This window comes from Podarcis raffonei, chromosome 5 (genome assembly GCF_027172205.1).
Source record: "Podarcis raffonei isolate rPodRaf1 chromosome 5, rPodRaf1.pri, whole genome shotgun sequence".
Classification (NCBI taxonomy): Eukaryota; Metazoa; Chordata; class Lepidosauria; order Squamata; family Lacertidae; genus Podarcis; species Podarcis raffonei.
The window spans coordinates 24,462,990-24,484,611 of record NC_070606.1 but is presented as its reverse complement, the minus strand read 5'-3'; the positions used below and the strand labels follow the sequence as shown (position 1 = coordinate 24,484,611).

General features: G+C 42.4%; 1 protein-coding gene across 1 annotated transcript; it reads left to right on the top strand.

The window, feature by feature from the left end:
- Positions 1 to 346: 346 nt before the first annotated feature.
- LRIT1 (leucine rich repeat, Ig-like and transmembrane domains 1) lies at positions 347 to 20,491 on the top strand. Its single transcript, XM_053388236.1, has 4 exons — positions 347 to 675; positions 6,043 to 6,509; positions 16,346 to 16,651; positions 19,123 to 20,491. The coding sequence occupies exons 1-4, from the start codon at positions 554 to 556 to the stop codon at positions 20,121 to 20,123; spliced, it is 1,896 nt and encodes a 631-aa protein (XP_053244211.1). The 5' UTR covers positions 347 to 553; the 3' UTR covers positions 20,124 to 20,491.
- The last annotated feature ends 1,131 nt before the right edge of the window (positions 20,492 to 21,622 follow it).

Genomic DNA, 21,622 nt, shown 5'->3' with positions numbered 1-21,622 from the left:
TGTGTGTGTGTGTGTAAGAACAATATTATTAAAATAATCATATTATGCCTTTTTAAAAGCTACTCTCCCCCCCCAAAAATTTCCACATTTTCTACCCATAGCACGACTCCAATCCATTCACCCATGTGAAACATTTAACACTGAGAGAGGTCGCTCCAGAAGACCCAATCCCCCAGATTGTTAAAATATTGCTATCTGGATAGTGAAAAGGATAATTTTTGTTCCATAATCAAAAAGCTGCTCATCTTTAGGAACCTTGCTTTGAAACTGTGTACTGAGGGAAGAAAGAAACCTCTCCCTCCCTCCCTCCCTCCCTCTGTGTGTGTGTGTGTGTTTCCAGGAAGCAATAAGCACCTACATGAAAATAACTCCATCCTTAATCCCCTGCCTATCCGTTTTTATCTGATGGCTTCGGCACGGGCAGGAAGATCACTGCGCGGCAGAAAACGAAGGCGAGTTAACAAGATGTGGCCAGTCCCATGGATAAAACAATAGAGAAAACCCTCTTCCACTTTGTCTAGCACCCTGGTGTCGTTCTCATGCCCAGGTCGCAATGTGGCTCATGGTGGGCTTAGTTTGTTGCCTTGTGTTTGGGGGGCTGCCGTTGGCTCTCGCCTCGTGCCCTTCCCAATGTAGCTGCGCTTTCCACAGTATCAACGAAGGGACGAAAGCAAGGTATGTTGGCAACTGTCTATTTCTTTTATTCCTCGGTGGGCTTTGAAGCGTTGTTTCGTGAGTAGAGGTTAGCGCATCGCCTGAGCAGAACCGCCCCCCCACCAAGTAGACGTGGGTCACTCCATGGCTCTTTGTTGCAAATGTTATTTTCCCAATCACTTTGTACTACAGCTTTCTGCACAGTCGGATTAGCTCCAGAGCAGACTGTAATCTGATTTCAGAGATGTCATTTGCTGATCTTCTGTATGCCAAAGGCAGAAGCAATATAATTAACATTGGTACAATGTTAGGCAAAAGGGGCACTAAAATTGAGCTTTTGGAAAATATATGTGTAGGGAAATGGTTTTCATCACCATGTTGGACCAACAAATAAAACATAACCATGGACTTTTCATTTTTAAAAAACAAAAAAACCAGACAGCAACAGTACCTATATATTTTATTTTGCTTCCAACATTCCAGCTGAAAGCTTGTTTCTGAAACTAGCTAAGATATGAAGCTTACTCTGTTTTTTCGATCTGGTTTTTTTTTTAAAGAAAAGCAGCAACAGATGTTTCCATTTTTTCAAGGGCATACATGTTGATCATGGCGATAGAGATGCTCGTTCAAAGTATTATGTAAAATGCTTGCAAGCGTCGAACAATATGTGCCTACACTGAGCCTGCCTAAACAGGCAGCCAGTGAGATTTGCAGAGAAGTGAACTTGTTTTGTTTGTTTAACTTTGTAAGCACTTGTTGATCTTCTTTATACCAAAGGCAGAAGCAATATAATTAACATTGGTACAATGTTAGGCAAAAGGGGCACTAAAATTGAGCTTCTCTAGTTCCATATGCAGGAATTAATAACATGTAAAATAAAATGTAATACTCAGGACTCATATAGTGCCTTTTGATCTCCGCCGAAAATACTTTGCATATATTGCCCTGGCTGTTCTTATAACAACCCAGTAACACTGGTCGGAATTATCTCCATATTACAGACTAAGTTTTTTAGCCTGAGAAATAACACTTTGCCTAAGGTTGCCTGGTATGTGCCAGTGGCTTTGCAGGCAGCTCACATTTGTAGCCTCCACATCTATACATGCCCATGTGCAATTGCGCATGGATAAACAGTGCGCACAACAGGTTTCCTGTTGAACAATTAAGCCAAAAGAAATAAACGATTGATTATTGTAGCACATAATATGAATATTTGGATGCTCAATTAGGACAAAAGGCATTTTGATTGCTGTGAGAGTAATATCATCCAGTAATATCATCCATTCTTACATATAAACCAATGGCTCTAGTAAACGTTCTTTGGTTACCATTTTAGGAACAAAAGGAGAGTTATTTCTAATTACTGTGCAGATCCCACGACTCCTTATAGAATGATCAATGCTCTGGGGTGTTGGAATATAATCTAATCTAGTTAGAAATATTCAAAGCAGTTAGGCAATGGAGCAAGCTGCCCTAAGAGTTTAACGAGGAAGGCGGACATTAATTTTATCAGGGCGATTTTACTTATAGTAGCATGTCTCAGCACAAGACATTAGGGCAGATCCTTCCAAGCCGAGCAATTTATATATGAACTTTGAAGTGATTTCTGTTCCATACTGAGAAGCACACATTTAGGGCAGCAGCATTGCCAAGTAAAGCACTTTATTTTTCTCTCTGTAGGAATGAATGGTGATGTTTCACTTATATGAACGAAAGAAGCAGGAGCAACTGAGGCCTCCTCCCTTCCTCTAGTTAGGAGGGATGGGCAAATTTCAGTTTCTCACAGTTTCTCATTTCTCCATTCTTAAGTTCATTTCTCCACATTTACACATCAGCTTGCAATTATTTTTTCTAAGCTCTCACGAAAATTTCATCAGTGTTCCAGAGCAGATTTCTCTTCATATATATGTTTCTTTATGCAATTTTGCCAAATATAAACAATTTTGCAAAGCAATTTCATCCAATACAATGCATTTTTGTACGTCATCTTTACAAATACATGTATTTATATGCATGATTGACCTCAATATATGAATTTTTATATGCATTACATGACTGGAGAACTACATTGCAAAGCTTGGAGAAGTACAAATTTTGAAAGATGGCTTTGTTTCAGATTTCATATTGTTTTGGAAAGTATCAGGTAGGTTCACCTTGAATGTGAACTGAATCTCATTTACATCTCCCATCTCAGCTAGTGAGTGGACCTGGCCACTGAAATTCATCATCTACTTGCACAAAAAGCCATGCTGGATTCTGCTTCTTGGAAGGTCATTCTTGGAACACTGGAGACTGGCTTTCACGACTTGAGTACTTTGGAAAGACAGGATAAAAATATTTTGAGTACATTATTGGAATAATACTTATATAGAGGTGTCACAAGTTTTTTACCTGGTATAATAAACAGCTATGAATCTTATTGGATTCTTCAGATTTTGTTGGACTCCAACTCCTATAATCCCAGGCTACTAACCATATGGACAGGGCCGGCACCACCAAACATATGGACAAGAGGCAAGGTGAGGTGACCTCCTCAGGTGACAGGATCCACAGGGGCAGTAAATCCTGATGTAACTCTTCATCGACTCCTTCTTCCCTGGCAGGGAGAGGAGCGCCATTTTGTGGTTCACCTCAGGTGCCAAAATGTGTTGGGCTGGCCCTGCATGTGGGATAGGGCTGATGGGAGTTGTAGTCCGAAACATTTAGAGGGCCACAGGCTGCTCATCCCTGCAATGGGCAGCTGCAGAGGACGGTTAAATTTATTACAGAGTGTGCTGTCACTCTGCATAATACAAGATGTGGCCAATGCCCTGCATGAACTCAGTGTGTATCCTAGAATGCATCCCAGAATCCTCTGTGGTGTACAGGAGTCATTTGGCAGACATGAAATGGGTGTGGAAGGGGTTCCATGAATTTAGACATGTTCAAGGATTTTTATTTTATTTTATTAATTGCATTTCTAGCTCACCCTTCCTCCCAAAGTAGCTCCAGCAGCAAACAATGACACAATGCAATTTTAAAAATCTGAAACCAATATCAAGTCACGTATTCGTACAACGAAAAATGGCCATGTTGCCAGGAACGGTATCTTTCCACCATTAAATGCCTGGGAGAACAGGAGTCTTTAGAAATTCTACTAGTGTAGGAACAAGAGAAAACAACTAGCCAGTTTTATGCTACTTTATGCTTCTGTTGATTTTGGTGAGTTAAAGATCTGCATTAGGCTGTGATCCTAAGCATAGTCATTTGGATTTCAATAGGAGTGACTCCCAAGTAGTTCCATTATTTTTGTATCGTTTATAGCCCATCTCCCTTTCATCAAAGTGGTGGCCTACAGAATGTGGTTCCCAAGCATTCACCTCTGCAGGCACTGAACAGACCCAGAGCTGCTTAGCTCCAGCAAGGTGGTGCCCACACATGCCTTCAGATCACACCCTGGTTTCAACACAATTAGCCTTAGGTTTCAAACATCTCTCTTTGAAAGTCATGGGGTTGAAAACTGCTTACTACTGAGTTATGCCAGGACCGGCATGATGGGTCAGCACCACTGGGCATTTGCTGAGACCCCCCAGTTTGGGGGAGGGCACTGGTGGCCACCAGAGCCAGGTGGTGCTGTTGCCATTGCCAACTACCCAACCTCTCTGGCCAAGGGTGAGAACATCAGCAAACAATGGAAATGAGTAGAAGGAGCAGCAGTTGCCACTGCCTGCCCACTCGTGCCCCTTTTGGGGGGCAGAGATGGAGGGGAAGCGAGTAGTAGTAGAAGAAGAAGAGTTTGGATTTGATATCCCGCTTTATTACTACCCTAAGGAGTCACAAAGCCGCTAACAACCTCCTTTCCCTTCCTCCCCCACAACAAACACTCTGTGAGGTAAGTGAGGCTGAGAGACTTCAAAGAAGTGTGACTAGCCCAAGGTCACCCAGCAGCTGCATGTGGAGCAGCGGGGAAGCAAACCCAGTTCACCAGATTACGAGTCCACTGCTCTTAACCACTACACCACCCTGGCTCTGTAGGTAATTACAGGATATAGGAGCATTTGCCAAGGTCCTCCAGAAACATGCAGCTCACACTGGGTGTGAGCCCCGAAAATTACCCTTATGATTTCCCAAAGATTTAGCCATGTTCCTTTGTCACATAAACGCTCCACCCAAGGCATGATGGAGAACAGCAACAACCAGGAAAAGATAGACATAATATTTTACAAGGACAGGAAGAAACATTACGGACAGAACAATTGCCACACACAGGAAGAATAAGGATATAGTTTGAGTGCTTCACCTGCAGATTTAGAAATCATTTAATGTGTCGATACGAATGGAAGTTGCAAATATTGCAGTTGTTGTATAAGGGATTGGTATTTTGACTGGAGTGTAATTGAAATTAGTAAGATTTTGGAACACAGAAATTAAGTAAATAATCAAACCACAAATTCTAGCATGGAGGGGGCCACCTAAATTTTATAATTTGGCATCTGAATGATTGGTATTAGTAATTGTATATATAGTTTGTCACAAAGCAACGGAATCCTGTTGTCACTCAAAGGCTAACAAAAGGATGTCAGGCCAAATCTGACCAGCTCGTTTGACTATTAACCTCTCTTGTCCACCCCCTTGGGCATTTTAGCAGTATACAAAAGAATGAGCCATTAAACCCCTTGCTCAGAACCTTGTCCTGCAATGAAGTGCTCTTCCTCTCCCCAAGGTCCAAAATGGTATTCTTCATGTTGAAGTTCCCAGGTTCAACTTGTGTCATCTTTCATCAAATGATCTTAGATAGAAAGACCAGGAAAGTCTCACAGAAGACTCTACCAGTGTAGAGGGACTGATGGTATAGCCTTTACACACCTTTCTTTGTATGATTCATATAATGCAACAGGTACTGACTCCACAAAACATTGCAATACTGTGGCCTTTAGAAGACAAACAGAAATAACTGGGAAAAAGGGAAGGCTATCAAAAGCATGCCAGGCAGACACAAGCAGGGATTCGCAGAAGTAATTTATAGCTTGCAAATTTGTACAGTCAAACCTCACATGTCGAATGTAATCCATTCTGAAACGTTCGACAACCGAGGCGCAGATTCTGATTGGTTGCAAGAGCTTCTTGCACTTAAGTGGAAGCCACATCGGACGTTCGAGTTCTGAGGAACGTTCAAAAACTGGAGCATTTACTTCTGGGTTTCCGGCGTTTGGAAGCCGAAACGTTTGAAAACGGAGCCGTTTGAGAACCGAGGTTTGACTGTACCCACTTATTTATTCTTATAAAATGGAACAAAGTTCTAGAGTAAGAACGTGTGTATGGAAATGTTAAAAATGCATATAAATGAACCAATGATTAAAGGGTTTCAATTTGAGAAATGTTCATTCAGCGATCCATTTGTTCCAACAGAGCAGTTCTGTGCAATGACCCAGAGATGACTCTCACACCCGTGAACTTCCCCGCGGATACATTTAAACTCCGGATAGAAAAGACAGCCATCCGCAGAGTCCCGGGGGAGTCGTTCCATTCCCTCCGCAACCTGGAATTCTTGTGGATGCCCTATAACTCTTTGGCAAGTCTCACTGTGACTAACTTCCGGGGTCTCCGCCGGTTGCAAGAGCTGAGGCTGGATGGGAACGCTCTGACCTCCTTCCCCTGGGAAGCCCTTCTGAGCATGTCCCAGCTGAGGCTGCTGGATCTGCACAACAACGAACTTGCCTCTCTCCCAGCTGAAGCTGCTCAGTACATCCGGAACATCACTTACCTAGATATCTCGAGCAATAAACTGGTGACGCTTCCTCAAGAGCTCATCGCTGTCTGGTCAAACCTCCAAGCAGTTCCATACTTCCCCAATGACAATTCTAAGATCATCTTAGGTAAGAGGTTTAACGATGAAACTGAACGAAGGAAAGCTCTACTATTCACATTATTTATGACCATACCTCAGTGGGCTGGATCGATTTCTCTCTCATTTTTCCAGTCTTAACCGCAGCTCTCCTCATTTCCATTTCAGTTGGTGATTTAAAACAAATATCCGTGTCAAAATTCACAAGCATTTTCATGCAAATTTCTCCTTACACACACACATTTGCTAAGCAATTATTCTACATTACTGTCAATAATATTTGCATCTTAATGCCTGCTTTATCCAACCATATTCATCTCCATACACATTACTTGGTTGGAGAACTGATTTGCAAAATTTTGAGAAGTGCTAATTTTGAAGGTTGGCTGTGTTTCTGTTCATGTATGGTTTCAGAGTGTGCAAAATGAGGTGGGTTTGCCTCTGAACATGAACAGCATCGAATCCCGCCCCCATCCCTAATCCAGACTAAGTTACTAGGAATTTAGTTTTCATTGAAATCGATGGGACGGAAGTCATGATTAATGTGTCCTCTTCAAAGATTTCAGTGGAAGTTAAGCTCAACTAACTTTGACTGGATCCAGCTTACACCCATCTGATGCTTGAGGCATATTTTTTACCCGAAGGAAAATAATCTCTCTATACCAGTAGTTCCCAAACTCTCACCCCTACTGCCCTGGACCACTTCAAAATTGTTGAGGGTCTTGGCGGACTACTTAATGATTTTTCTGACTATTGTTTAGCAATTGTCATGCTAAAGTGTTATTTAAAAAATCTATATGGATTTCAAACATTAGTACAATAATATACAATAAGAATAAAAAGAAGCAATAAAAATACAATTAAAAATCAATACAAATATTTTAATGTAATGGACATGCCTGCTGTGTTAACAAAATTGTTCAATATTTGGCCTGATCTTTGTTACCCTGGATGTGGCACTACCAAGACCACTTCCATAGTTGCTTCCAAACCCACCTCTGAAGGCTCTCCAAAGAGGAGATTTTACAAGTGTCCCAGATAGCTGATTACATTATGTCACAAATGAATGAGGTCTTACCAGAGCTGAACAGCAGTATCCTTTCTTTTACATGATGCTCCTGTGAACACAAGCATAAATGACAGCAACTTTTTGTGAGACAACATTACATGGCTGACTCATTTTCAGCACAACATTCAGTGCAACCTCCAAACATTTCTACCTCTTAAGTATGTGCTTACACTTTGAATTTCATTATGTGGTTCCTTGTCTGGTGCTGCTCACGGTAGTTGTTGCATTGAATGCCTAGGCTGTCCTTGAAAGTGTTTGCAATTTGTTGAGGTTTTCTGTCATCTGAAGGCTGCTGCTAGCACAAGAAACCCAAACTGTGGCTTTAGACAACAACAGACCCTGGAGAAGCAGTCTGAGATCCCTTTCCATCTGTCAGAAGAGGTTTGAACAGAACTTTTCAACAGAAGAGCCAGATGGGATTAATGGGGTAGAAAGCAAGGATGCCAGTATATGGAGACAGAGCCAAAAATAGGTGGAGCCAGCTAATTCTAGTTTTTCCCTCCTCCTACTCCCTCCTGGCTTGGGGGCCCAGGGGAAGGAAAGGTGGAGAAACTCCTGTTGTGGTGGCAGGACTCATTGTGCTGGCTCCAACATTGTTGTTGTTTAGTCATTTCGTCGTGTCCGACTCTTTGTGACCCCATGGACCAGAGCACGCCAGGCACTTCTGTCTTCCACTGCCTCCCGCAGTTTAGTCAAACTCATGCTGGTAGCTTTGAGAACACTGTCCAACCATCTCGTCTCTGTCGTCCCCTTCTCCTTGTGCCCTCAATCATTCCCAACATCAGAGTCTTTTCCAGGGAGTCTTCTCTTCTCATGAGGTGGCCAAAGTATTGGAGCCTCAGCTTCAGGATCTGTCCTTCCAGTGAGCACTCAGGGCTGTCTTCTTTAAGAATGGATAGGTTTGATTTTCTTGAAGTCCATGGGACTCTTCAGAGTCTCCTCCAACACCATAATTCAAAAGCATCAATTCTTCGGCAATCAGCCTTCTTTATGGTCCAGCTTTCACTTTCATACATCACTACTTGGAAAACCATAGCTTTAACTATACGGAACTTTGTCAGCAAGGTGATGTCTCTGCTTTTTAAGATGCTGTCTAGGTTTGTCATTGCTTTCCTCCCAAGAAGCAGGCATCTTTTAATTTCGTGACTGCTGTCACCATCTGCAGTGATCATGGAGCCCAAGGAAGTAAAATCTTTCACTGCCTCCATTTCGTCCCCAGCTCCAACATTACACAATGTCAAAAGAAAACATTGCAAATGAAAATCAAATACAAGATACAATAAAGACCTGCATTTAAAGCAGTATGATTAACAGGGAGGCAAGATATTCCCTAAACATAAAAATCAAGTAAAATCAAATATAGAAAATGAAATGAAAACTCCATGTAGAAACATTATTAGCCACTAAACAAAATAATGGAGATAGAAGCTGCTCTGCCCTCACACAGTAACATCTCCCAAATATATCCTTAGCACTCTTGCACATATAAATTTCACCGTCACTCGAGCATTCCTGCCATCCACACTCATAGCACAGACTAACCTCTAGGCAACCATCTGTCACAAAGTGATTGTCTAGTTTATGAAAGATCTCTGGCAGCATTCAGCACAATTCACAACCAGCCCATTCACCGACCTCCATCTAGGCTTAACATTTATATAGCACTTTCAAATTTCCAGTGCTTCATCCTATGCATTATCAAGTTGTAAGGTAACACAGTCCTGTCATGTAAGCAAATATGATTATTCCTCATCTTGCAGACAGGGGAGACCGAGGCTGAAAGTGAGCGATTTGTCTAAGGCCACCTGGCAAGTTTATGACAGAGGTGAGATTCAAACTGGGGCCTTCCTGATTTGCAGCTCCATCTCTTAGGCATTATAAATCAACTTTTTTTTCCTCAGACAAAGCTAGCAACACTGCAAAATGTTGCTGCCAAACACCTACCTTTGTATTGAAATTTGCCAGTTTGGCTTTTTCAGGAGGCTGCAGTAAAATCCACAGGCCTTGCCAATGTGAATTTTATTTATACTGTCAAACTGGCAAATTGACACATTCCTTTGTTTTCCTGATCAGAGCTCATTCTTGCCATTGATTTATTCAGCGTTTCCACATATCTCAGCATAACATACCCTGCCGCCTTTTGTGTGTGTGTGTGTGTGTGTGTGTGTGTGTGTGTAAAGTCTGAAGCAAGGTAGACACTTAATAATTCAGCATTCTTTATATCCTCTGTCACTGCCTTTCCTTCATCACTGAGCAGCAACTTCTCATATACCTCTAAAAAAAAGCATTTAACTTTTACTGGTCTTTGCTTGTTTCTTTTCTTGATCTTTGCTTTCCTTGAAGACACCGTAAGGTGCAGATCATCTTAGGGAATGCAGGAATATAAGAATTCTCTGCATAGTAGATAAGCATATAGAACATGCTTGCATCCTTTGATACATTGTACAGTGACCCTTCATGACTTTAGCACAGGCATAATGGTATGGGGATATTTCCATGCCGAAGTGTTTCTGCACAGCTGACAGTCAGCATTTTATGGAATGATCTGTAGACTAGGGGACGATTCTTTTATAAAGACACAGGAAGCTGCCTTTCCTTGTTTGCACATCATGGTAAGCCAAACTATAGCTTTCTGGGACAATGCAAGAATGCTCGCTTCTATCTGCTCCTCCTTTGCCCTTTCAGCACAGAACGGTAATCCAAGGTTTAGCAGAGTGTTTCTTTCCTCTGAACCTGGTGTCATAGTAAAGGTCTTTCCTTCTGAATCACAATCTATAATCAAAGAACAACCAGTGGTTTTCATTCAGTGTGCCGTGGCACCCTGGGGTGCCTTGAATGATGGTCAGGGGTGCCGCGGGCAACACTGGCCTCTGTCCCTCTTTCCTTCCCTCCCTTCTGTGATGTCCTCTTGCATCTCTGCCTCCCAAAGGCTTGCATGGCTGTTTGTTGCAGCAGCCCTGGCTACAAGCTCAGCAGGTGAATGGAGCCTCTGGGGCTGGCCAGGGGGTGCTCCCCAGGCCCCTGTAGGGCAGTGGGAGGAGGCACCTCTATTTGGGACAGGGCGGTAGCTCAGAGACCAGGGGTGGCAGCTGCGGCTGCCCAAAGGACTCCCACGGAGAAGGGAGAACAGAGGAGGCAGAGGGAACACTCCAAAAGGGAGAGTGTTCAAAAAGGGGTGAGAGGATGCCAGCTCTGCAGGCAAAGGGTGACATAACTGGGCTCCAGAGCTCCACAGGGGTGCCACAGAAAGAATGAAGTTGGTCAAGGGAGCCATGGATCCATAAAGGTTGAAAACCATGGTCTAAACCATGGTCCTGAGTTCCAAAGGCACCTTATCCAGATCTTCACTTAGCTGCTGCATTATGCTGTGCTGAAAGGTTCAGGGATGAACAAAGTGGGTGTGATCAGTCCTGGTATGCCATTGTTTGGCTTATAGTGACATATGAATGAGGCCGCTGAATCAAGCCATTGATCATAGCTGTCAACTTTCAGATTTGAAAATAAGGGATCAGCAGCCTCGAAAATAAGGGATCAGCAGCCTCGAAAATAAGGGATCAGCAGCCTCGAAAATAAGGGATCAGCAGCCTCACCTATCCCGGGGAGCCTCAAAAATAAGGGATCAGCAGCCTCACCTGTCCTGGGGAGCCTCAAAAATAAGGGATCAGCAGCCTCACCTGTCCTGGGGACAGTCTACGGCACGGGTGTCAAACACAAGGCCCGCGGGCCGAATCTGGCCCGCCAGACCTCGTCATGTGGCCCGTGTAGCCACCGCCGGCCGCCAGCCTTCACCTCTTATTATCGCTTTTTTTTTTTTTGACACAAGAAAGCCGCCTCTTCAGTGCATGCGCGGCAGCCTACAAGCCAGAGAACGTCTGCCCTCTAGCGGCGCCGGCCGTTCTACACAGGAAAACTTCACTTTACATGCATTCAGGAAACCTCCACTTGTTTTTATATTGAGTGGACACATAGTCCTACAGATACAACCGGCCCTTTGAGGGTGACCAAACTGCTGATGCGGCCCCCGATGAATTTGAGTTTGACACCCCTGGTCTACGGGATATCTAACAATCCAGGATAGCAGTGGGAAGCAGCGGGAAATGGCGCTGGAATAAGGGAATTTCCCACACAAAAAAAGGGAAGGTTGACACCTATGCCATTGATCAATCTAGCTCATTAATCCAGCTCAGTACATGACTGGCAATAACTCACCAAGGGTTCAGACAGGAATATCTCTCAGCCCTTATGTGGAGATGCTGGGGACTGAACTTGCTATCTGAGCGCAAAGAATGTGCTTTAGCATCGACCCTTCCCCGAGGTTTTGTGTTGACCTTTCCATTGCTGTAACTTTGCCATGCTGAACCCACAAATATCAGAGTCGTTCATGATCTTGCGTGAGGAATCAGGGCTGGTTAGAACCAGAAATAAGGAATGAAGCAGAGAAGGAGGAATGGCCAGAATCAACCTCTGTTTGACCTGGAGAAATTCCAAGCGTCAACATCTGTGGAGAGAGATTTGCATCAAGTGTGCATTGGCCATTAGAAGGGCATCAAATGAATGCAGAAGCAAATTCAAAGCATTCTTTTCAGGATGGTTAGAGGTTATGTAGGGGACTGTCAGTGCTGTAAACACATCACTTTCCCCCTGAGGCTACAGAGCATGGGACAGGAGAAGGCAACCAGACCACATGGGTACACAATAACACATCATACTGCAAGCTGAAGCTATAATATTGGTGATCTGTTTTCAGGGCTATATCTGTCTTTTGGATCACAGAAGTTGTGATCTTGAACTATTCTTTCTCTGGGTGATGAAGACAATCAGGAGAAATTTGGCTAGCCTAAAGAGATTTAGAATCCAGCACTGGATATTTTTATCCTAAAAAATTAAAGCAGAAACATATTAGGGTAATTTCAACAAATAGGCAAGCTTGCCACATTCCCCCCTCTGCAATCTTTTTGACAATCTTTGCTTCCTCTTCCGTGATATTTATAGACTGCTTTTCCAATAAACTTGCTCAGGAGCAGACAAAGATGTTAAAAGAAGCAGTAAAATCGTGCAGATAAAAAAAAAAACCCAGACAGTTTAAAACAGCAGCAGCAAGTAAAAGCCACATGAGAAATCATTGAAAATGATTTACAGATGGTATTTAATTCCGAGTAGACTTGCTAAGATGAATAAGACTGAATCTGATAAGTGCTGGAGATGCAATGAGGTCGAGGGTATGTTCTTTCATATGTGGTGGACCTGTAAAAGGATAAAAGAGTATTGGAAAATAATTTATAATGAATTGAAAAAAAGGTTAAAAGGACCTTAAAAAACAAACCAAAAAACCCCCCACCAGAGTCCTTTTAGTTGGGGATAATTCAGATGGAAATTCCCAGGTCTCAAAAAAGGCTATTTATGCATGCCGCTACAGTGGCCCATGTTTTGTTAGCCCAAAACTGGGAAACGAGCGAGGTCCCTAGTAAAGAAGAATGGCAGCTTAAACTGAAGGAATATGTGCAGCTTATGGACCTAACGTATAGAATAAGAGAACAAGAAGAACATAATGTTTAAAGAAGATTGGAAAATGTTTATTGAATATATGGGGGGAAATTGTGTACATTTAAAAACGTTGGCAGCATTAAGATAAATTCGACAGTGTAAACAAGTTTTGATGGAAATAATAATGGAATACTGAATGGTTTAGTTTACCTAAAATATGCAAGGATTTATGCTATGCAAAATGAACCATGGAAAGAGAAGAATGGAAGTCATTGATATTTTAAGGTTGTCTAAATGAATATCCTAAATTGTAAAACAGAAAATTTAATAAAAATTACATATATAAAAGCAACATGAGGCGATGATGATGATGATATGAAGGAGGAAGATTGGGTGTGTGCACATGTACATGTGGAATGTGGAGAGGAAGTTTTGGCTTTTCTCTCATAATACTAGAACTCAGCAGGTTGAGTCCTGGAAGATTCAGAAGAGGCAAAGTGCATAAGCATTTAAATTTCCTCACACAAGAGGCAATGATGGCCACCATCTTAGATGGCTTTAAAAGACGATTAGAAAAATTTGTGGAGGATACGGCTATTACTTGCCACAACGACTATTTTCTGTCTATGCTGTCGGAAGCAATATGCCTCTGAATATCATTTGCTAGAATCACAGGTGGGGATAATGCTTTTGTACTCAGCTCCTGCTTGTGGGCATCTCATCGCCACCTGGTCTGCTGGGAGCCACCTAGAGTGGCTGAGGAAACCCAGCCAGATGGGTGGGGTATAAATATTATAACAACAACAACAATTAGAAAAGGATGCTAGACAGGCCATTGCCCTGATTTGGGAGGTTCTTCTTATGATGTGTTTGTGTCAAGGTGGTTTGGTGGGCATCAACAAATTATTGAACAGAATACCATAGGAGAATTTTATTTCCCGGTTATGCAGATAAATAATAGTCCAGCCAGCAAATGGTAAGGTAGAGAAGGGGCATAAGAGTCTCAATAGCAACAGTCCTGATGCCTTGTATAAATTCTTATGTTACTCCAGGTTAGGATCGCCATAGCTCCCAATTTTCCTGGACATATCCAGAATAGTGTTGTTGGCAGTACTGTCTGGGTGGAAATCACCCAAATGTCCGGGAAAATCCGGACATATGGTGGTTCATGTCAATTTTCTATAAAAATAGATTAAAAAAATCACTAAATTTTCTTTAGTGATTTTGCAAAAAAAACAACAACAAACAAAAACAACACCTCAACAACTTTGGTCAAAAACAATGAAAATAAAGCTCATCAACTTTGCCAAAAAACAACAACTGAATAACATTTCTGTCTGGATTTTCACTGTTTGAAGTATGGCAACCCTACTCCAGGTTTAAAGAAGAATGATAATGATTTGTTGTGGTTGCATTCTGTTTGCCTCTAAGGAACCCAAAGAGTGCACAGATACACTAAACGGCAACATTTTAGATGTTTTGTGCCCTCTTTCTGCCACATGGTGGCATTCAAATCACATCAGGGGGGAAATAAACCATTTAACCAAAGTAGGAACAAATAATGACATTACAATTGCATAACTGAATATTATCAAAGATCTTGGGTAAACAGAAGTACTTTTGGCTAGCATTTAAAAGGTACTAAAGTATGTGTAATTTTTGGCGGTAGGAATGGGGACGGGGCACATTCTGTTACTGGAGTATAGGAGGGTAATAGGAAGAATAGTTAGATATGTTAGTGGCCTTGGTTGTGGTGATCTTTTAAATGGGGTGGGGAGGACTTTTTCTGCTTAAATATACTGTCAGACGAATATTTTTGTTTTGTGTATTGTTATTATGTGTGTTTATCTGGTTTTTGATATCTGTGCTGTTTTACTTTACTGTGTTACTTTGAGGCACTTAAGTGAAAAAATGTGACTAAATAACAACAATATACAATTCAGAAGATCTTCTTACTGAGATTCACCTTCCTCATCTTCCAGAGATGGACATGTTTGAAGCACATTTTTTGCACCCCAAGGTGTTTGTATCAAGGACAGAAAATGTGTGTGTGTTGAAAACTCTTCAAAATCTAAATATATTAAATATTGAACCTATTTGCAAGATTAAGACCAGATTTGGATTACCTTTTTAGGGCATGTAATTTACTATGCTTAAGGGTGGAATTCGCTTTCTGAAGCACTTTCTGAAACAATATTCAAACTCAAACACAGCCATCCTTTGAAAATGGCACTTTTCTGAATTTTTGCAGTGCAGTTTTCCAGCCATGCAATGTGTGCAAAAAGCATATAAGCGTAAGCTAACGCTCTCTCTCTGTGTGTTTGTGTGATGCAGATTTTGGTGAAAATAGCATTCACTATATTGGGGAACATTGGTTTGCAAAAATGTGTATATTAGGCAGGGTTGCATTCAACAGTGGCTGGATCTAGACGCATCAAAAAAGCGATGCAGTTAAACGCATTGTAAACTTCGTAAAGGGAAATCCTGTTGGCAAAAGATCTTCACAGTGCCATCTGGTGTCACAGTGTTATAACTCATATAAAGTGCTTTTTCTTTACTAACGTAGCTGAGTCCAGTGTGATTCTTAGGAGAAATTTGCACAAAAATGTGATTTGGATGAGGAATTTTTTTTTAATGCAGATTGCTGTGGAAATGTGGAAAACTCAATTTAAGATTGGAAAAATGATAAATTAAGAGAAGTAAGACTTACTACATGTAAGTTTAGGGAGAGTGCTGTTGCACTTGGTCCTGTTTGTGGGAGTCCAATAGGCACCTGATTTTGGACTAGATAGGCCTCAGACCTGGTCCAGCAGGCTCTTCCTTTTTATCATTTTAATTATTTGCATTTCTGGTATAATTCCATGTCAGTGAAATATGGACAAAAAGAACACAATATGAAAAGAATCTCTGAAATAAAAAGTGGTTACAATTTAAAATTTCTAAAAATAGACCAAAAAACATTCCTAAGCCAACTTCCTCTCCTCTCCTTCCATGGTTCCTTTTATCTCTTTCCCCCATGTTTTGTTGTTTCACCCCATCTATTGTAACTACTTTTATAAACTTTATTTATTTCTTACACTGCTAAAAATCTTACCATCCTGCTAGGTAGATTGTTTTCTTATAATACTTTTTCATATATTCAGTAAACAATATCCAGTCCTCCTTATATCTTTAATCATTTACATTTCTTATTCTAGTGGTCATTCCTGCAAGCTCCACATATTCTAACAGTTTAATATGCCATTCTTCTTTTGTTGGTACCTTATCTGTTTTCCATTTTTGGGCTAGTGACACACGCTTCCTTCTCTTCCCAGGTTTGCAGGACAATCCTTGGACGTGCGACTGCAGCCTCTATGAAATGGTCCACTTCCTCAACTTCCAGTCCCCTAATGTAGCGTTCATTGAATCCAGACTGAAATGCTTCACTCCCCGGAGCTTGGCCGGAGTTTTCTTCAGCCAGGTTGAACTGCGGAAGTGTCAGAGTCCCGTCGTGCACACATCCGTCGCCAAAGTGAGGACCATACTGGGAAGCACTGTGCTTCTGCGCTGTGGCACCACGGGAGTGCCCATTCCTGAGTTAAGCTGGAGGAGGGCTGATGGAAACCCTCTAAATGGCACAGGTAGGTTCTCCTTTTTCGGTTGCAGGCCCTGTGACTGTGGTTTGTAAAGAAGAGTGTAATGGTGTCCCTAAAGGATTCTGCTAAGTAGGTAAATGGGACGGAGTTGGTGCTGTGGTTTAAGCCACCGAGCCCCTTGGGCTTGCCAATCAGAAGGTCGGCGATTTGAATCCGTGCAAGGGGGTGAGTTTCCGTTGCTCTGCCCCAGCTCCTGCCAACCTAGCAGTTCGAAAGCACACCAGTTCAAGTAGATAAATAGGTACCGCTGCAGCAGGAAGGTAAACAGCATTTCTGTGCACTCTGGTTTCCGTCACCAGATTCTGTTGCACCAGAAGCGGTTTAGTCATGCTGGCCACATGACCCAGAAAGCTGTCCATGGATAAACGCCAGCTCTCTCAGCCTGAAAGAGGGATGAGCGCCACAACCCCATAGTCAAGTTTGACTGGACTTCACCGTCCAGAGGTCCTTTGCCTTTAGCTCTGCTAAATAATTTGTTAGAATATTCAACAAAGTCCTTTGGGCAGTTTGCATCAAGTTCAAACCATGTTCAATTAAGTCATTGGAACATTAATTGAGACATTAAAAATCTATTGATGTGGTTCGCTGCCTAAAAACCAACATAAGCAGCACAACAGCATTTAAAGCCAGCAGAAATAATCTGTTCCAAGGGCAGATGATTTCTTGAGCTACGCAGCTACAATCCTATACATGCCTACTCAGAAATAAGACCTTGTTAATTTAATGGTGATTATTCTCATGTAAATGGGTATAGGATTGTAGCCCAAGCCTGCTGCTCAGGTCATGGTTTAAAGATATACGGTAAATTGCATTAGCATCTTGCATCTGCAAAGGCATCCTGTTCTTATGTCAAAAGATATCATGGGGCCCTAATTAGACTTCTTTAGAAATACACTAGGGATGGGGAACTTGTGGCCATCTAGATGTTGTTGGGCTATACCTCCTATCATCCCTGACCACTGTCATGCTGGTTCAGACTGATGGTAACAGGAGTCTTACAGCACCTGGAGGACCACACGACAGGTACCCCAATCCTGCTATAAACAGCAGCAACTGATATGATCATGTGTTCAGAGCACTTTCCCTTTAAGGGAAGGCAAAAGCATCTGAGGATTTTCAGTGGGACATGGTTGAGGTTTATTAAACAATGGTGCTCCAAGAATGGTTGCAGGAATGGTCTTTTTATTAAAACTCAGGTGTCACCCTTGGGAACTGAATAAATAGAAGCACTTCTTCATACAGTGTGAATTGACGTTTGGACACTAGCTTAGAGATGGCTTTTAAAAGGATTCTACAACTGTATGGATAATGGGTCTATCAATGGATGTTAGCCATTGTAACTAAAGGGAAGCCTCCATGTCCGGGGGGAGGGGTATATATCTGGTAACCAGATTCTGGAGACAAATGGCAGAAGGTGGCTGTCATCCTCTTCTGAGATTCCTAAAGGCATCTTGGCTGGCTGCTATTGGAAAAAGATTGCTGGAGCACACTGGTTCTAGTTTGCAAGGCAGTTCTTAAACAGAGGGATGTTCTTGCCACTGCTATGGTTGCTCCCAAGCTCACTTGGGTAATGTCTACAACTTTTGCTCAAGCGTTCAGGGTGGAGCAGATGGAAGTTTGTCCAACCAAGCAGAGCACCACTTCTGGTCTCAACTGGTCTATCATCTTAAGAATGACATCACTGTAAAATCTATTCTGATCTGATATACTTTGATGTTTAGGGAACAGCCATAGTTCAGTAGTAAGAATACACACTTTGCAAGTAGAAAGTCCCAGGTTCATTCCTCAAAAATGCCAGGTAGGGATGCAAAGTACTTCCTGTTTGAAACTCAGGAGAGCTGCTTTCAGTCATTACATGCATCACTGATCTAGATGGACTAGGTAAAGATAACTGCAGGTCTAGGGTGGCACTGTGGTCTAAACCACTGAGACTCTTGGGCTTGCTGATCAGAAGGTTGGTGGTTCAAGTCCCTGTGATGGGGTGAGTTCCTGTTGCTCTGTCCCAGCTCCTGCCAACCTAGCAGTTCAAAAGCATGCCAGTGCAAGTAGATAAATAGGTACCGCTGTGGTGGGAAGGTAAATGGTGTTTCCGTGCGCTCTGGTGTTCTGTTGTGCCAGAAGCGATTTAGTCATGCTAGCCACATGACCCGGAAAGCTGTCTGTGGACAAACGCTGGCTCCCTTGGCCTGAAAGTGAGATGAGCACTGCAACCCAATACTCACCTTTGATTGGACTTAGCACACATGACTAAGCCAGCATCAGCCTTTGACTGGACTTAACCGTCCTGGGGTCCTTTACCTTTTTTTTTTTAAAAAAAGATGAACTAATTCAGTAGAAATCCAATGAAGTTATCAGAACAATGATAACTTTTAGGTAATGAAATGATATCTAAAAGAGGGGGGAATGAAATCTAAGCAGTCCGTTTTACTGAATTTCATCTTGTTTCTTCCTTCCAGTGCACCAAGAAATTTCCAGCGATGGAATGAGCTGGTCTATTCTAGGCTTGCCTGTCGTTTCTTACCTTGATTCTGGAGAATATATATGCAAAGCAAAAAACTTCCTCGGAGCAACAGAAGCTTTCATCTCCCTTATCATCACTGACTCAGAAAGCACAGATGACCCCACCACAAACTCAAAAGGGACATGGAATGGAAAAGTGAGTGGGATGGAAGCAGCGGCTTACAACGACAATTTGGTAGCCAGGTACGTGATCACCACGTCAACTTCCCCTACCATGGGTGCTCGTTCCATTCGTGCCAACACAGAAGGGAACCTGGCACTTCGAGATCAGGCACTAAATATGATCAACAACCCAAGAAATCTCTTAGCGAGTCCGCCTACTGCCCAACAGGAGCCAGAGCGCATTGTGAGGTCTGTCAGAGTCATAGGAGATACCGACCACAGTGTCTCCTTGGCATGGAAAGCTCCGCAAGCCAAGAACACGACTGTCTTCAGCATCCTTTATGCGATCTTTGGAGAAAGGGACATGCGTAGAATCAATGTGGAGCCAGGTAAGACCAAGATCACTATCAATGGCTTGATGCCGAAGACCAAATATATAGTGTGTGTCTGTGTGAAAGGGCTGATTCCCAGAAAAGAGCAGTGCATCATCTTTTCCACAGATGAAGTAGCCAGTGCAGGTGGAACCCAGAAACTTATCAATGTTGTGGTCATCAGCGTGGCCTGCGTCATTGCCGTCCCTCTGACGTTAGTGGTTTGTTGCGGGGCACTGAAACGGCGCTGCAAAAAATGTTTCACCCGGAAACCCAAGGAAATCCAGGACTCTTACGTGACCTTTGAAAGCCTCTCTCCAGGCGCCAAAGCCAAAGGAATGGAAGGGGAATACTTAACTAGACACACACCTGACGAATCCAATAGGTTGCTCTCTGCCAGGTCGAGTGTGGACTCAGAAGCAATACCAAAGGCAGAGGGACAGCCGAATGAGTACTTTTGCTGACATTGATCTGTTAGTGTGCAAAGCGATTGCGCTTACACCTCTATTGGACAGTGCACAAATGGCATGACTTTGAAGACTCACATGTCACAAGTATTGTCTCAATATATTTGTCAAAAGAACAATGGACAGCTCTACCTGGACTGTGTTCCCCTCACACTTCAACAGCGAAAAGTCTATGTGTGCATTTGCTGAGACCTTCCCCCTGCCAATCCAGTTCAGAACTGAGTGGAGTACTTATTGAATCAACACTGAGAAGATTTCGTTTTTAATTTATGTCTGTTGGGGCATGCAGGAAGGAGGATAGAAGTGGAAATTGTAGGTTATTAGGACCCAGCAGATGATGGCTGGATTCTAGTTTTCTGGAACTCCAGAAATGTTTAGGCTGAGTGGATGGAAGATGAGTGGGTACATTTATATGCAAAGAAGCAGATTGATATGGGAATGACTTGAGTCTTTGTCAGGTAGATGATGCAAAAAGGAAGAACACACCTCCATCACAGAAAAATAGAAAGAAAATGTGGGAAATGACTCAGGTACAGAATAAACGTTATAATATTATCAAGTACAAAAAGTCTGATCAAGGACAAAATGAAATGTGAACACATTTAGAATAACACTCATATTCAGGAAATCAGTTACAACTATTCTCCTGTTAAAATACAAAGTAAAGGAGGAGACAACTTATCAAGGACTCATAAGAGATGACGACCAAAGGCTTCATCTAGGTGAATACTTTAAAGCAAAGGTAGGCAATGTGATGCTCTCTAGATGTTGTTGGGCTCTAACTTCATCAACTTCTATCATGACCAATGGTCAGTGAATCAAAGCAGTTGCAGTCCAACAACATCGGGAGGGAACCACAATGACAACCCCTGCCTTAAAGTATCTGTCTAGTCCCAAATTCTCTCACCACTCCTGCTCCTAATAACCGCGTGGTTTCCTGGAAGGAATTTGTGATCAAAGATTAGGGAAGGAAGAAGAATGGATAGTGGGAGCGTCCCCCAAGCAGTCTAGGCCTATGGTTCCCTTTGCAAAATAAACCCCATTCCATGAATACCTGTACATATATGTCACAATGTTAAATTTATATTATGGTGTGTTGTCTATTCTCAGTTTTGAAGTACATTAAATAATTTAAAACATGGTTTCCTAAATTTATTTTAGGATGCTACGCAGAGAAATGGCTTTTGATAATGATAAGGTAAAATTAAATTACTGTCCGGATTCACAGTCATCCTTCTGACCTAAAAGAGGAAGGACTTCAAGGGCTGGGTGTCTCATCATTCTCTATTCTCTTAGAGCGGGAGGAAGACAAAGAGCTGCATCTGTTGTTGCTCCACATCAACAAAATACCGTATTTTTTGCTCTATAAGACGCACCAGACCACAAGACGCACCTAGTTTTGGGAGGAGGAAAACAAGAAAAAAATATATTCTGAATCCCAGAAGCCAGAACAGCAAGAGGGATCTCTGCGCAGTTAAAGCAGCAATCCCTCTTGC

What these genes read in the sequence shown, in the direction of transcription:
- LRIT1 (XM_053388236.1), top strand. Translation starts at nt 554, where the DNA reads ATGTGGCTCATGGTGGGCTTAGTTTGTTGCCTTGTGTTTGGGGGGCTG. An exon ending in CAATTCTAAGATCATCTTAG is followed by an intron (nt 6,510 to 16,345) that starts GTAAGAGGTTTA and finishes TTCTCTTCCCAG; the next exon opens with GTTTGCAGGACAATCCTTGG. An exon ending in AAACCCTCTAAATGGCACAG is followed by an intron (nt 16,652 to 19,122) that starts GTAGGTTCTCCT and finishes TCTTCCTTCCAG; the next exon opens with TGCACCAAGAAATTTCCAGC.